General features: G+C 49.3%; 2 protein-coding genes across 2 annotated transcripts in view; one reads left to right on the top strand and one right to left on the bottom strand.

Moving 5' to 3' along the window:
- LOC111153521 (potassium voltage-gated channel modifier subfamily V member 2) overlaps nucleotides 1–10,736 on the top strand; it is a 50,887-nt gene extending 40,151 nt beyond the window's left edge. Inside the window, exons 3-6 of the mRNA XM_022512576.1 lie at nucleotides 2,809–2,957; nucleotides 8,242–8,347; nucleotides 9,947–10,119; nucleotides 10,690–10,736. Of these exons, the coding sequence (XP_022368284.1) occupies nucleotides 2,809–2,957; nucleotides 8,242–8,347; nucleotides 9,947–10,119; nucleotides 10,690–10,736 (475 nt within the window). The remainder of the gene's footprint in view (nucleotides 1–2,808; nucleotides 2,958–8,241; nucleotides 8,348–9,946; nucleotides 10,120–10,689) is intronic.
- Nucleotides 10,737–14,765: 4,029 nt separating this feature from the next.
- LOC111153614 (pumilio RNA binding family member 3) overlaps nucleotides 14,766–16,668 on the bottom strand; it is a 47,670-nt gene continuing 45,767 nt past the window's right edge. The window contains exon 18 of the mRNA XM_022512751.1: nucleotides 14,766–15,249. Coding sequence (XP_022368459.1) covers nucleotides 15,117–15,249 — 133 coding nt within the window. The 3' untranslated portion in view covers nucleotides 14,766–15,116. The remainder of the gene's footprint in view (nucleotides 15,250–16,668) is intronic.

The following is a 16,668-nucleotide window of genomic DNA, read 5'->3' as shown; positions in this document are numbered from 1 at the left end:
AAAAGCTATTAGATGATGGTCTTTTACTATCTCACTTTATGAAATTTACACTTAAAAGATGCAAGAAGACGGTCACCTAAGTCTGTAACTCCTGCCATCTCACGTTACCATAAAGCGGCTAAGGTCTAGTGATGGAACAGATGGTCTACAGTGGGGTCTGGCCAGTTAGAGCAAGAAGGCAGAGTCCCAGTTTCCAAATCAAAATAGGACCAGGGAGACACTAACACCATATTCACAAGGTAGGCATACCGATGGCCCAATGACTTCAAGTTTGGCAAGGTTGTTCCTTTCCCATTTTCTTTCAGAAAAATGTGAAATCAAACCTATCCACTGCCCATTTCACAGAAATGGAAGGGGAGGGGCAATCCGCTCCCAGCTCTTTCAGGACCGGGAGGACAATGCGCTCTTTCCCAGGTCCTGCCAGTCAGAGGCTAACAGCAGCAGTATTCATCCCAAACACAACATCTATTCAAACCCCTTGGGGCACCCAGAGATGTTGCCCTGCGCCGCTGGCACTGAGGGGCAGGGAATGAATTCCCACAGAGCACTGGGACCGAGGGGACAAGTGACGGGGGTACTGCCTCAGCTGAGCCTAAGGAAGGACTTTCCGAGTGGAGGGGGCTCCTCAGGAGACTGAGAATGAGCCCGTTGTGAGCAGCTTGCTCCAAGCCGAGGGTCACGGCCATAGCACAAGGACAAGCTGGCGAGGAGATGTGCGCACCTGATATGGGGCAAGGACACCAAACCAGCATGTGAACCCTGGCAGCTCGGCCGGTGCCTGGTGCTACCCGGACCGTCTGTACACAGTGAAACTGGCGAGAACAATCCCAAGCAAGAAAACCTTTCAGCTGTGTCCTTAGCACAGCAATTTCTCAGCAATAAATCCCACTAGAGCGCCTCCTGCATGGTGTTATTTAGGGCAGTTAAGGGAGATTTTGGAATTACTTTAATGCCATTTAAATTCATTATCTAATGCTAATTAAAATGATTTGTTTTGCTGTCACCAAGGAAAATCTTGTTAGGGAAACTGATGAGCTGCCGTAAGCTCTGTCACCGAGCCGGGAGCAGATGCGGGCTTACAGCTCTGCACGTCCTGCGTCATTGACAATAGCGGGTGAGGGACAATCACCCTGGCAGTGCACGCAGCCTTGGGCAGGTCCTGAGGGCCAGCCAAGCCTCTGAAAAGCCCTCCACTGGGTAGCAGGAGACCTGCCTCTGACCCTCTGTATCACTTGGGGGCAGTCATCTCACCTTTCTGAATTAGTTTAGAGCCGTGGCTTCCAACATGACAATCACTAAGGGAACTTTCCAATGATCCAGATACCCAGGCTCCACCACAGACCCAAGAAATCAGATTTCAGGGAGACTGGGCCAGGCAGCAGGATTTTTAAGCTCCTCGGTGATTTCAATGTGTGGGTGAGGTTGATTACCACTGCATCTGGTAGTCGTCAGGACCCCTACAGGCCTGTGCCTGTGTCTGTCTCTCCACCCGTCTCCAGACTAACTGAGTGACAGGACATTGTTGGCTTAGCTCATCACTCTCTTGCAGACCCTGGTTAAAATGAATCTGACTCAACTGAATTCCACAGGAGTATCAGGGAGAAGGTACCTGTTGTTAAATCATTGTCCCGTTCTTCAAGTTGTTTTGGTATATGCCTAGCGCATACTAGGTTCTCAGGACTCATTTGATGAATGCACAGCGCAGAAGCTACAGATTCAATCTGCAATTCACCCCTGTCTCTGTTTCACTTTGAGGAGCATTTTAATCAGTTCGCTGCTCTTTATAACTTAGCAGAGCAAGGAGAGTTAGCTACTGAAGTTAATGTATTAGACACCTCTTTAACAGAATACCCCAAAATAGGAGTGGTTCAAACAACAAAGGGTGTGTTTCCCTAACACATAAAACCCTGGCTTTCAAAACAAGGTCCTGGGACCACCATAATCCACATCACCTGGAAATTCGCTAAAAAGGAAGGCTCTTAGACTCCAAAGCATGCCTACTGAATTGGAAATTCTGGGAGTGGGGCCCAGAAATCTCTAACAAGTCATACCGGTGACTTGCGAACTCTGCCTTGATAAAACAACCTGAGAGTTGGCAGTCCAAGGCTAAAATAGCGACTCCATGAAGTCTTCAGGGACCCAAGTTCCCTTCTGCTCCCGTTCCTCCATCCCAAGAGTAAAAACCTTGTCCACATGATTCAACATGGCTGCTGGAGTTCCAGCCATCACATCGGAGCTTGAAAAGAGTAGGATGGGGAAAAGACCAAAGAAGGGTAATCATGTTTCCTAAGGCTTTCTCTCCCTGGCAAAAAACTTTTCTGTGATGAAGGGTTGAAATGTGAATTGGGCACAGACCCTCTACCTAAAAATTGGGGCTGTGTTTCTGAGGGACTGATTGGGGAAACTAGCTGCTTCTGCCTTAATCACTCAACAACGTAATAAGAAAAACCAAAACTTAGGAGTGCTTCCTATAGGTCCAGGTGTTGCAGTTCCACAAGGAATTCTTTTTGTTGATGCAGAAGCTAGAGCTCGAAGTGGGCTCACGTGCCCTGACATCACGCAACTAGGAAGTGGTGGAGAATCCCAACCGAGGCCGTTTATCTGCAGAGCGTGTGTTCTTAGCCTCAGAGCTGTGCTGCTCTGATAAAAGTGTTGGTGGAGAAGATGAAAGCCGAGTCGTAACATCCATTTCACATCCATTCCTCATTAGCAGGAATAACACAGCGCTGGTGTTGCCAGTTTTTAATGAGGTTGAGCTTGCAAAGCAACCCTCACGCCGCTGCAAATGGCTGCTTTGTTCTTCTGAAGACCGAATTTGCAGTTCACTAGGACAGGTCCGCAGTGGCATCCGCTCATTAAGAAGCTGAAGCCTTATGTGAAGGAGGATCCAGGGTTTGTGGGGCCCAAAGCCTGTAAAATTGAGGATTTCCCCCTGAAGATTCGGAATACAAAGTTAGGTAGCAGGTGCCAGAATGTCCAACGATCAGGGGACTCCGATGCTCCAACCCCCACTGGCCCCACAGGTCCCTTTGGGTGCCGCAGGCTGAGAGCATGGGGCAGGGACACAGCCACGGGGCGGCAAGCCGGCACTTGATTTCGAAGAGCCATTGGAGAGGATTTACACCGGTGGTTTCCCAACTTATTTTTTTTTTAAAGATTTATTATTTCTTTTAGGGAGAGAGTGTGAGTATGAGGGAGCGCATGAGTGTGGGGGTGGGGACGTGGAGGGAGAGGGGGAGAATCTTCAAGCAGACTCCCCGCTCAGTGCAGGGCCCGACTCGGGACTCAATCCCAGTGCACCAAGATCATGACCCGAGCCAAAATCAAGAGTCAGGTGCTTAACCGACTGAGCCACCCAGGTGCCCCACATTGTTTTATTTGTGACAGCTAAACCCTGTTACCAAAGGAAATCTTGCTCCAGATTTGTACACATTAAAGAGATGTAAATGGGGTTGCCCCAACTGGAGTCTAGGCAGTTGGGCAGGAACCCCCCCCATCTGCTCTTCCCCCACCTCCCACCACATTCTAGCTCTCAAGGCATCTCAGGGCACCTGGAGTCTCCAAGGATCCAACCAGAAAACGTCTGTTTGGAGCCCCTCTTCCTCCTGAGGGCAGAGCTAAGATCCAGAAGGTTTCAATGGCACAGTCTGGGTCACACACCTGGTTTCTGGCAAGTTGGGTACTAGAATTCATACCTGTCCGCAGAGGTTTTCACTCTACCATGATAGTCCTTTGAGTCCTAGGCCAGCCCTCAAACTCTCGTGTAGTGAGCGCTCTCACCTTATCCCAAAGGCAGTATTTATTGTACTTTAGAATCAAAGGGGTTGCCTGCTTCTATGACGACAAAGAATGTCCCCCACCTGTGAGGTCCTGGTGGAGGAGGGCCGGGTCCTTCCGCGGAAGCTCCTAGAGACTGTTCCCCTGGACCTACTGGTCCCCCACCCCTGCCCCGCACACCCAGGGGAAGGCAAGAGACAGGGGATGGCACCAGTGGGCAGTTTAACCAGTGAAAGGGAAAAAGCAGGAAGCCCCTGGGTTGCAGGAACATGAACTGTTATTTATAAATCGAGCATAGACAGAAGCTATCACAACACCACGGAAAAAGAAAAGATTCAAGGACATCTTGCATGTAGGCCCCACAGATGTTTTGTCTTTTTATTGCGGATGGACTTAAATACAGCTGCATACACATCCTCTTCATTTGCTGGGATTTCCAGTCCTGCTGACCGCACTTCCAGTCTGGGCAGGACCTTGAGAAACTTAAACTCCCGAGAACTTTCGTGTGGAGGAGCTCGTTCCCACGGAGAACTGCGCTGTAGCCTTCCCCACTGCGGGCTCACAGTCAACTTTGCCATCACGCGGTACCTTTTCTTCCACAGATTCTCTTGGCTCAAACACTTCTCACGTGAATTCTGTGGGGGTCGGACCGCCCAACTTAGGTCTTCTCATCAGCAGGGGGAAATTCTCAGCAGGCCCTTCTCTTCTCAATTATCCTGTCTCCCTTACAACACTCAAGCTGGTGTAAACTCTTAATCGTCTTCTGTAACCACAACTGTGAATCTCTAAAGCTCTCTTTAAAACAAATTACACTCACAACGCCACCCGAATCGAACAGAGTTCCGGAGAATAGCTGTGTTGTGACTGCGGTTGACAACAAAATGGGTGAGCGGAAGTGCAGGGATCCTGCGCTTTTCCCAAGTTCACGTTACACCACTTCGTTTTTCTGAAGGATCTAGATCAGCACCTGCTTTTGCTCACTGAGAGAAACATAAAAGGGATTTTCACCTTCAGGGAGGGGGGAAAAAAAGGGGAAGGTGAAAAGCTCGACGTGTTCAGTGTCTGTTTTGCACTGACTGAGCCTCTATGGGAGTAGCCAGCCCCGAGCAGGAGCAGGGACAGGGGCCCTGCCAAGCCCCGTCCCCGGGAGCGACAGCCAGCCCATCTCAGGGGCAGGCCGCCCTAGCTTTACGCTGCGTGCGGGAGCCGGTGTGCTTATCTGGATCTAGTTTGCGCATCCATCAGCAAGAAAGGGCCTGGGGTAGCAGAGAAGCCCAAGAGAGGTTATTTGAGTTCTGGGAGCACTGAAAAAAATTTCCATATACATTAAGGCTAATGGCTTTCTCCGTTTTACCCCACTTCAGCTTACAGAAGGACTGACTGCCTCACTTCCGGAGAGCGGGGGAGACCCGCAGTCCGCTTCTCCTGTCTGGAAACAAACATCAACTGGCTGATACCTTTTAGAAAGAGTCAATCAGTCTGCGCGGGTTTTAGGCATTAAAAGGCGCGAATAACATAATGACACCTACAGCGCCACACAGAAAAGAGAAGCTAGTCTGTAATGTCAGAAGCATTTTCCCAACAGTACAAACACGACCCTCCTACAAAAGCAAGGTGGTAAAGCTCGAGAGAGCGCAACGGGGCTCAGGACGTACACAGCGACCCTGAAAGCGGAAGGAACCGGAGAACCTACAGGTACAAGAGGGCTCCGTGATCTCCCCCTGAAGCCAGTCCTAAGACCCTCCGGTGCGAGGCGCCCTCCGACATCTGAAGGGAAAGGAGCGACCTTACCTCCCAAGCGGAGGGACAGCAAGAGAAATCTGACGGAGCAGGCTTCGCCTTCCCCCCAGTTTACTATGCTGTCCCGTTTGTGCTCTTCTCCTTTCCTATGACTCTCCTCTCATCGAGCCGAGCATACAAATGCTCAGCTTTAACTGCTTTTCAGTCCTCATTCGCTCCTGAAGGCTCCCATGTCATGCAGAACTTAAGGAAATTTGTGTGCTTTTCTCTGGTTAATCGATCTTTTTCTACAGGAGCTCCAGCGTAGAAGGGTAACTTAAAAGAACTCAGAAGGCTAAAGGAAAAATTTTTCCCCCTCTAACACAAAAACACATATACACACATATATACTCAGTGAACGACCAGTAGAATAAGTTGGCACAGTTAGTCAATACAGATGGCCATAAAACTCATCTCTTGAGTGGTCTCCATTTTGGACAGAAATTGTTTGCAGCATGTTGATTTCGACTTTTTATGACCCAACTTTCCAGAAACTGAGCTGTAGTCAAATAGTATGTCAAACACAGTTACATCTCCCTGAAAAAGTCAAAACCTCCTGCGGTTTTGTAGAGAATGCTCTAGTAGGTCTTTAAATGTGGCAAATCTTTTTGTGCTATTTCTAGGCTTTTGATAATTACACGTAATGTAGTTTTTGGCTCTGTGTACTGCAGTCACGAGACTAGGCAAGGAATGTCTCATCAGGAGAATCCTAACCTCCTACATGCACCTTCAACACGCAGAATCTCACACGCTGCTGACCGCGGGCCCCTGAGATTCTCCGCTATCTTTCATTCTTACACGTAAGCAAACAATGGTTCATAAAGATTGTGACTTACCCAAGTTCTTGGTCAGAGCTGAAACCCAGCCTCAATGCCTGCTCTTCTGAAACCAAACCCCAAGCCTGTTCCTCTGTGGTACTGCCCTCCACATCCCCTCCCACTGGTAGAGGGTCTTTGGTCTTGTTTTAAAGTCTTTGTGAATTGAGGGAACAGGAGGCAGATGGCCTGTGTTATGGATGAGACACTGCGAACCAAGATCACCTGCTCTCAAATGGCCGCACCCGAACAGGACCAGGTGATCTACACATGCTCCTCAAGTCAGCCACGCCATCTCCTGGCCTGGACCTACACCCCAATTCTGGATGCCAAGACCACTAGACAAGTTGAAATCCCCGTCTCTGCTCTACTACCCAAGCCTAATGGGCTTGCTGTGTGACCTCGGATTACTCCTTCCCCAAGCAAACTCTCTTTCCAACCTGTCTAGCTCTTAGCCTCCTCCCGGGGCAGGCTGATAGACTGGAAGGCGTGGGTCACTGCCACAGCTAAAGCTGCTGCTCCTACCATGGTGATTTGCATTTTAAAAGGAGCTGATGGGAACTGGCTTTCTTAACCTCTGCCTAACTGGTGGGCCTAAGAGATGACTGAGGGCCCTACAGACCCTCTTACCCCAGGCACTAGCTATAAATTGGACAATGGCTTACACCTTTGACTGCTTTCCCTTTTTTGTTTTTTTAAGATTTGAGAGAGAACGAGTGGGCATGAGCAGGGGGAAGGGCAGAGGGAGAAGCAGCCTCCCTGCCAAGCAAGGAGCCTGCACAGGGCTCCATCCCAGCACCCTGGGATCTCGAGCCAAGCCAGAGGCAGATGCTTAGCCCACTGAGCCAGTCAGGTGCCCCCCTCTGACTGCTTTTCTACTGTACATCGCTGTTTTAAATTATAAAATATGAACCTAAAAACGGTAATGAATTCATGGAAGTTCCTATGTGATTTCTTAGCCAACATATTAAGTCAAAAGTACAAGTATTACTCTGCATTTTGAGGCAAGGATTGCTGAAATGTTTAATGTTGAAAATGTCAAACATGGGAACTTTGATTTCCAGAGTCCTCACAGAGGTTTTCCAGCAATCCCCAAACACCATGATCCCACCTGCCCCGTGCGGAAGCCTAACCCTAAGTGGGCCCAGCTGTGTGGCCCAGCTGTAGGTCCTTCACCAAATGTAAACTCATTTTCAGGACTTAACTACCAGTTTCAAGTTCCTGTATTTAAACAACATCGATCCTATTTCCCAACCTCCCAGCCCCTCGTAACCACCATTCTACTTGTTTTTACAAGGGTGGCTGTTGCTGATTTCACGTGATAGCGTAACAGTATTTCTTTGCTGACATTATCTTATTTGGCATTAATGCCTTACAAGACCCGTTCGCATTGTTGCAAATGGTAGGATTTTCTTCTCTCCAGTGGTGGAATGATATTCCAATGTGTGTATGTATACATACGTATGCATATGATACTGTGTGTGTGTGTGTATGTGTGTGTGTATATATATTTATGTATGTATCTTCTTTATATATTGGACACTTAGTTGGTTTCTGTGTCTTGGCTAATGCAAATACAGCTGCAACGAACTAAAAATACGGTGCGGTGATATGGGCAACGGTACAGTATTATGAGCGTCCAATGTGCTAAGAGACGAGATACTGCTCACCACAAAAAAGGAACTGTGTGACTGACAGAGGGCTTCACTAGTGCTACAATGACATTCACACTGCAACATACACATCTGTCGGCTGACATGTGTACACTTTAAACTTATACAACACTACATGTCAATTTAAAATTTTTTACATGTTTTAAGGCAAAAAGAAAAAAAAAGCCCACACGCATAAGCTCATTTAATGCTCACAGTGACCCGTGACGCGTGCATCATCTTTCTCGGAAATGAAGAAGCTGAAGTGTGCCGGCTACGGCTCTCTCCTAAGGACGCCGGCGGAGAGACAGGCTTCAAATCGCAGTGTGATTCTGGCCTGGTGCCCCTGCCCCTATGCCATCCCGCCTCCCATTTTAGTGGATTTTCATTTTCAAAAGGGGTGTGCTTTGTGTGCAAACATGGAGCGGAAGACACCTCTTCCTAACTCTGTTCACCTGTAGGAGTCCAGCAATCAACATAAGTTTGGAAGGAAGTGAAAAGCTACTAGAGAATAAATAAAATCTTAATAAAAAAAAAGAAGGAGAGGGGGCACCTGCGTGGTTCAGTGGGTTAAAGCCTCTGCCTTCAGCTCAGGTCATGATCCCAGGGTCCTGGGATCCAGCCCCGCATCGGGCTCTCTGCTCAGCGGGGAGCCTGCTTCCTCCTCTCTCTCTGCCTACTTGTGATCTCTGTCAAATAAATAAAATCTTTAAAAAAAAAAAAGTTTAAAAAAAAAAGAGAAAAAGAAAAGCAGGCTTACACAGAGAGAGAGGAAAAGACGGAACCCTGTATTTAACCATCCGTACTAGGCCCTGATGCTAAGACCCGCCGTTATTTTCTGTAGCACTGGGAAAGCAAGCTGCCTGTTAAAAATGACCAGACTAAGATGCCATCAACTGTAAGATGCATCCTTTTGGGTTTGATCAACTGTGAACAGAATGTGCACTGTTAGAACTGAAGAAACAGAGTAAGATGGGGGGGGTAGGAGGGGCAGCACCAGCTGGCAGACTAAGGAGCCTGAGATCCCAGAGGTGGGGGCAGTAGCTTCCAATAGTTTCTCACAAAGGCCCAGAAGGCTCAAGGGGCTGGTTTTACTCCCACCCCAGATTTTAACTAGATGCTACTTTATGAGTATCGGTGCCCATTAACCAGTCATTGTGGCCAACAGGACGGTGGTGATTTGGCAGACCTGGGTCATGTGCACCTGGTAGAGGCAGGACTGTGAAATGTGGGAGGGGAGCCCCAGGGGTGCCAGACAAAAACGTTACTTCCGCAAGGTTATTAACACAAGCAGACACGGCGGATTCGGCGGATTCCAACGGTTCGATATCTGGAACTAGACTTAGGTATTAAGCAACAAGGCTGGAACAGAATCGCTGACTTGGCAAGAAAAATAGAACCCAACTTGTCTTTCTCCCCCACGCGGCTTTCTTGCTGTCACACATCCGTCTTTAAGACACCGGTTCTCTCTTTCCACCACCGCACACTGCTGACCGTCACAGCGAGTCAACCACATGTCTTTACTGATAGATGTATCCATAACAATGCTATGCATTCCAAATGCAAGAGGATTTCTATCTGAAAGTCAAGTCTGTTTTCAAGCATCTGGAAGTCATTTAAAATATCTGAATTATTCATCATGCTTAATTACAGCCCCCAAGAGCACGCAGTCAGAGGACTCTCGCAACCCACCAGATCCCTTCCACCTTCCTCTCAAGGGGTCGTCACTCAGCGGGCACAACGAAGCGCTAATTATTCTCCCTCAAGACACAATTAATTCCCCTCGGAACAAGAGACCACGAACGAAACATTTCTCCTCACCACATTTCTGCAGCTCTGTCCACTGGGCAGCGGCCATGAATCCATGTTTAAAAACTGGATAAACCATTTTGATACAAGATTCCAAACACTATCCCTTTGTAGGGATGGGAATGGGATGCAGCCTCTCTTCGCTGGCACCGTCTGGGCCGCGCATGCGCACACAGCAGCGGGCGTCCGCGTGCACACCGCGGAATGCACAGCAGAGCGGCCGTCGGGCTCCTGTTCACAACAGTCGTGGGAGCTGTGGGACCCACAGAGCAAACTCTACCTCCTGGGTAAGAATGCTCGCTTAAAAGCTGTAAGAACTCGGGACACCTGGGTGGCTCAGTGGGTTAAGCCTCTGCCTTCGGCTCAGGTCATGATCTTAAGGTCCTGGGATCGAGCCCCGCATCGGGCTCTCTGCTGAGCGGGGAGCCTGCTTCCTCCTCTCTCTCTCTGCCTGCCTCTCTGCCTACTTGTGATCTCTGTCAAATAAATAAATAATTTTTTAAAAAAAGCTGTAAGAACTCACTGGGGAAAAGGTTAGGGAATGTGGTGCACTTTGGTAGTGGTGGTGGTTTTAAGCGGAGGGGAGAAAAGATGGGCTTGATGGCTCAGGTGGCCATAATAAATACCACGGAATGGGTGCTTCAACGGCCAACTTTATCTCCTCTTGGCACTGGAGGCCAGAGGTCCAAGATCAAGGCGTCAGCAAGGTGGGTTGCACCCAGAGTCTTCCCTACCCAGAGAAGACACCTTCTCTGTCTTCCTGTGGGCTGTGTCCTCATCCCCTTGCAAGGACACCGGTCATACTGGACTAGGTTTCACCCTGTGTCTTCATTCTACCTGACTTAACCTTTTTAAAGGTTCTGTCTCCAAATACCGCACCTTCGGAGCCCCTGGGGGCGGGTGAGGGGGGGGTTAGAATTCCAACACACAAACTGTAAGGAGCAAAATTCACCCTGTACCAGGTGCAGATTATTACCGACTTAGTTTCCTTAGGTTAAGCGAGATCAGACGTGAGCAAAGAGCTCAAGCAACAGATTTTTACATTTGTTTCGTTCTTTAGTTTTGGTATAGAACGTTTATGGTTAGTGGCTCAGTATTAACCGCTGTCTTTGAGACCTTGTGCTCTTAGTCTAAAAATACACGCACACCCTCATCTTTCCAAGACTTGAGTGATTAACCTGCTATAATTAAGATGTAATCTTTTCAAAACTTCTTTGAAAATAGTAACACAAGTGCTATCTCATGTCAGAGCCAATCTTCTGAAAGCAAGCATACAGGAAGCCATTTCCTGCAAGGGTCCTTATTCCGTTATGCAAACGCACAGCACCCCAGGCTCAAAGTAAAAACAAAGTTCTTCCTTGTAGGCAAGGTCTGACCCCGGAGGAAAGCATGCGGTTGATGCAATCTGAAAACTGCAAAACGCTGTATTTGGAAATTAAAGACACTCTCCAATTAGACTCTTGCCCCGGAAAATAAATCCTCCAGCCAGCCTGGTTGCTTTTGGTTTGGTTAAGACCATTTGTAGATTTTTGCTAAGAATAAAAATGGTCCAAACTCACAAGAACAGAGTGAAGAGGAGAAAAGCTATCGGTGAATGGGCACTAACAAAAAATAATCTGGGAGATCAGAGTGCAGTGAAGAAAGCAGCAGGACAGGGAACGGTGAATGCCGGGGAGCGAGCGAATTCTCACCACGACACACACGAAACGCCAGCGGTCTGAGGTTCTAGGTTCTGGGAGGAGGCCTGGGCTGGAAAACGGGGAGACTGCCCCAAACTGGTACACCACCACTCCGTACCTTGGCAAAAGGCTGACAGTGTATCTTCTGGAACTGCATTGGTTCAATCCCTCCAGGTTCGGGGCCCAGGAACAAGAGCGCACGAGGGAGCGGCACTCGCCTTCCCAGAAGTCAGTGGGTTAACTCGCACCTGCGCACCGAGTGCCGAGCAACGAGAACACGGGCTGCCAGGTGGGCTTCCCTCCAGAGGCACTGACGGCCCCACAGGAGGGGCCTACGGAGCCTGACGTTTGGAGGACTTTGGTCAAACGTCAGCTGCCACACCTGTGCAGCGAGCCCTCAACAGGGGAGAAGAGGCCTGCCCCTTTCTCATCGGCTTCCAGTATCTGAAGGAAAGAGAGTGCCAAAGATCTCTCTAGCAAAGCCTCAAACATAGCAAAGAGACCAAGATAAACACAAGAGCACATAAGAGAAAAGAGACAAAGCGAAGTAAAACAAAGCGAAGTAAAATAAACATAAAACGCAACATCCTGTGACATAAGAGAGAGTTCATCCAAGGCACAAAAAAAAAAGAAAAAAGAAAAAAAAAGGACACTTGAGCGGAAGGGCTGGCAGACGAAGAACAGGAAACGCAGCACTCGCCTCTGGGCAAAACAAGAAGCCGAAGAAGGAAAAATTAGAGGATCAAACCAAAGACTCAAAATTACACTTACAGGAGTTTCAAAGAAGAAAAAAACACAGGAAAAAAAAAAAAAGAAGTCAGAAGAACAATGCAAATACAACTCCCAGACCGGAAGAGCTTGAGTCTTCTCAAACACTCGCAAGTGCCCAGCGTGAAGCCTGGGAAACCCGTGTCACTCACCAATGCAGTTTCCTGCCCGATAAGGCAGCTTCCCCAGAAGCCCTGCCCTCCGCAAAAGGCCACATATTAAAAACAAAAACTAAGAATAAGGATGGCATTCGGCTTCCAAAGCAACTCTACACCCAAGAAAATAGTGACCAATGTCCTTAAAATCTGAGGCAAAATTGATTTCAAACCAGAATTCTATAACCAGCTAAACTAGGTGCCCAGGTGTGAAAGGGTGTGAATGAAGACGTGTGGCCTTTAACGTTTTATTTCCTTTGCATTCTTTCATAGGAAGTGTTTAGAGATTGTGCCTCTTTCAAGAGGGTGTTAAGAAAAAAAAAACGCATGGGATCCTGGAAACGGGCTTTCTATAGGCAAAATGGAGGAAGGCCTGGGATGACGGTGGCGGTTGCATAGCAGCTCCTCTGGGCATGCACAAAGCCAGCGGCTCCGGGAGGGGTGTCTGCGGGAAAAATGGGAATGCCCCTGACTCAACGGGTTAGCGTGGAAATGGGAGAGTCAGATAGTCGGGTTGGCACACTTTCAGCTGCCAGTTTCTGAAGACCCAATTCAAAAGGCCTGATAAACGTCTCACAGAGCCGCAAAGCCTGTCGTAGAGCAGCTCCCGGAGTTACTTCTCCCGCAGCTCGACTTCCCTCCCACCACGGGCTCAGGCGCCATCGGCGCCCTCTCTTCTACCACAGCCCCCGGAGGGCGCGCCCGCTCCACGCATCCAGTCTGCATGTCCAAGGCTGACCAGGACCATGGGGGACTCTTCCTCCGGTGGGGGGGGCGGGTCTATGGTCTAAGAAACCTTTCCCAGGAAGACCATTTCCCAGGTTCCCTGGCCAGGCTCCTTAAACTTCACCACTGACTTAAAGATATTATTTATTTATTGGAAGGAGATGAAGAGCAGGAGTGGGAGGGAGGCAGAGGGAGAGTGAAAAGCAGCCCTCCTGCCGATGTGAGGCTGAGGCTGATCCCAGGACCCTGAGAAAATGACCTGCACTGAAGGCAGCTGCTCACCCAACTGAGCCACCCAGGCACCTCCCCTGCCCGCCCCCGCCCCCGCGGTGAAAAGTCTTAATCTATATTTTCCTATAAGAGAAAGTCAAAGAAAGCCTACAACTAATAGATTAAACAAATAAAAACCCACAACAAAACCCAAATCTGCATTTTAAAACTAAGCAGAGCTGAAAAGAACTGGAAGACATTACTTCTGGGCAGGGCAAAGCAAGGGTCTGGAGGAATGGGGTGGAGGAAGGGCTGCGGCTTTGGTTCCACTCTAATTTTATAAAGATGTATGGTACTTTGTTTAGTATCCTGGATGGAACAAATAGCAGGGCTTTTTCTCTGCTTTCCGAACGCGCCCTTTACATGGACAACACACAATGTATTCGTCAAACAAAAGCAAGCTCTGATGTGGCCTTTCCCCCATTCACCTCCTCACCCCATCCTACCTCCAGCCTGAGACCCGGTGGGAGGATCCCAGTGAAAGGCCAGTTACAAGTATGGGCTCTTAGGTTCCCTGGGCAGGTTCCACGTTCCCAGCAAGACAGCGGGAGGGTGGGATGCCGGTGTCTGGTATGTGGGGGGCCGTCTCGGGCTCCTGTGGTCCGGTCAGGTAAGGCCCAGCAGTCCTCTGGCAGGTGAATCGCAGTGGCAGACCGGAGGGGGCATCCTGTCCTGCAGGCTACTTAGAGAAAAGCTCCCAGGCTTAGTGTCCAAGCCGGCGCAGCTACAGGGGCCCTGAGGGGTCTACCAACCCTTCCACACGGGGCTGCTAACACCAAGCACAGTCTGAAAATGCCAACATCCTCCTCACACTTAAACTTCAGCAGCACTGTTAACAAATGCATACCTCCTATCTGCAAGCGCGGACTCTGTAACGGCTTCAACCATTTCAGGGACAGTCTCAAGGGCACACATCTTAACAAATGCATACCTCCTATCTGCAAGCGCGGACTCTGTAACAGCTTCAACTATTTCAGGGACAGTCTCAAGGGCGCACATCTTATCACAAGGAGTGATCCCCCTGGAAGGTCCAGAGACAGGGAGGTTCTCCCAAGAACCTGGACCTTCACTCAGCTACCTTGGTGATGCCCTTATTTCTGCAACACATTTCCCCCAGGAGCCTTACCTTACTCCAGACCCTGCCTTGCAAACACAAACCCGGAGCCCCATCCCTAAGGCATTGGGGGAGGGGGCCGCTCTGGCTGCAGAGGACCTTCTCTCCCTGGAGCCATCAAGGCCCCAAGTTTACCAGAAGTTCCCCTCTGCTCCCACCACAGACTACCCCGGGCTCCTTCTGGCTATGCCCCTCCTTCCTTCAAGGTCCCCAAGCCCCACCTCCTCCATGAAGCCTTCTCAGACTACTGCTTCTGAAGACGTCTTCTCTTCAATCAACGCCTGCTCCTCCGTAGCACATACTGGGCTGGTCCCACCGTCTGGGACGGTTAGATCTCTTACGTTACCACCTCACCTCTGATTTCCTCACTACTCAGTACGATAGAGGACATGGCTGGGATTTTAAAAAAAAAAAAGCAATTTTTAGAAATTGTTTTATAAATACACTCTTATACCAAAGAAAAACATATACAGAGCACCCAGATTCCCAGGAAGGTAGACCCGAGCACTTCTTGTCCACACTGGGAAAAGAGGACAGGAAAAACGATTCTCTCTTGTTCTTAACTGTGTCCACTATGCGGCCAGTTTTTCAAGTAGCATTTCTACTCCTTTGCTGGCGTTCTTGTTTTTCTCCAATGTGGGAATGAGGCCCTTCAGTCCAGCCTTGACTTTCTGCACAACTTCTTGATCGGAACTCTGGAGAAGGCTGAAGACAGAAGACAAAGATTAACAAACAAAAAGCAATCATGTTTCATAAAAACCCCTAATCATCTGCAATTACTATCGCCATGCGACGTATAAACAGTTCACTGATTTGTGAGACAAGTCCTCTAATGAGAAGTCCATCTTTTGAATCCAGCAGCTGAACGATGGGGGCTGGTAGCCTATGTTGGGAAACCACATCAACAGAACACGTTTTCTAATCTTGCTGGGTGAGTCGCTCCCACGTGGGAGCACCTCCGCCCCGTACAGAACTGGTCCCACCTCCGCTGTGACTGATCATCTCAGGAAAACACCCTGCCTTACAGATAGCTCCGGCATGTACTCTATCTTCCCTCCCCCACCCAGGTGAGCTCAAGAACAGAAACCCCGGCTGTTACTTCGTGGCTTCTCAGCAGCACACGTGCAGAGCAGATGGCTGAGAAGCGCCGAGGGACCGAATGAGCAGGAGCGGAGGGGTGCACAGAGGAAAGGCAGGGGGCCCTCCAGGGAAGCAGGGAAGAGCCGGCCTCCTCATCTCTGTAGCTAGAACATGGGAAGGGGTAAGCAGCTTTACCTCGGAGCCTAACGGCTTAGACTCAAAAGCGACTTCTGCCGCTCCGTAACCATACAGGCAGGGGCATGCTGTTTAAATTCTCTAGGACTGTCTCCTGACCTATAAATGGGATCAACAACACAAGCCACCTGCCATCAGAGAGGGTTTCTGAGGCTCAAATGATCTCATACCTAAAGCTCCTAGACAGAGCCTGACACTTAGGAAGCACTCAATGCTTACTCAACATGAGCCATTAAAATAAACAAACAAGGGGCGCCTGGGTAGCTCAGTGGGTTAAGCCGCTGCCTTCGGCTCAGGTCATGATCCCGGAGTCCTGGGATCGAGCCCCGCATCGGGCTCTCTGCTCAGCAGGGAGCCTGCTTCCCTTCCTCTCTCTCTGCCTGCCTCTCTGCCTACTTGTGATCTCTGTCTGTCAAATAAATAAATAAAATCTTAAAAAAAAAAAAATAAACAAGTCCGCTCTGCTTTCTGAAACCTTGCTAGAAGGCTCTGTCCCCAAAAGTGAAAGGAGTCCTGGAGGCTGGTGACAGGAAGGCCCCTTTCTCTGTAAACAGGGGCCTGACTGCAGAATGGAGGGCTCAGTCTCCTGGTTTCCTCCTTCTTCACGACCACATTTTAATGCTGACCTCTGAAACACATCCCAGAACCAAATCGCTTGCCGTTTCCCAAAGTCCCTGGTGCTAAGAACTTCCATCACGTGCACCGAGAGGACGGTGAGCCAGCACCACCGGGCAGCATCCTACTGGGTGCGGGAGACCAGCAACAAGCACAGCCTGCCACCTGGGAAGCCAAGAAAGTTGGTAAAAGTCCCTTTTAACAGGCTGGTGACTCACTAGGTAGTTTTTATTT

The sequence above is a fragment of the Enhydra lutris genome, unplaced genomic scaffold (genome assembly GCF_002288905.1).
Source record: "Enhydra lutris kenyoni isolate GAN:26980312 unplaced genomic scaffold, ASM228890v2 scaffoldscaffold33, whole genome shotgun sequence".
Lineage (NCBI taxonomy): Eukaryota > Metazoa > Chordata > Mammalia > Carnivora > Mustelidae > Enhydra > Enhydra lutris.
Note: the sequence above shows the minus strand (reverse complement) of the source record. Positions and strands in the feature narration are given on the sequence as shown.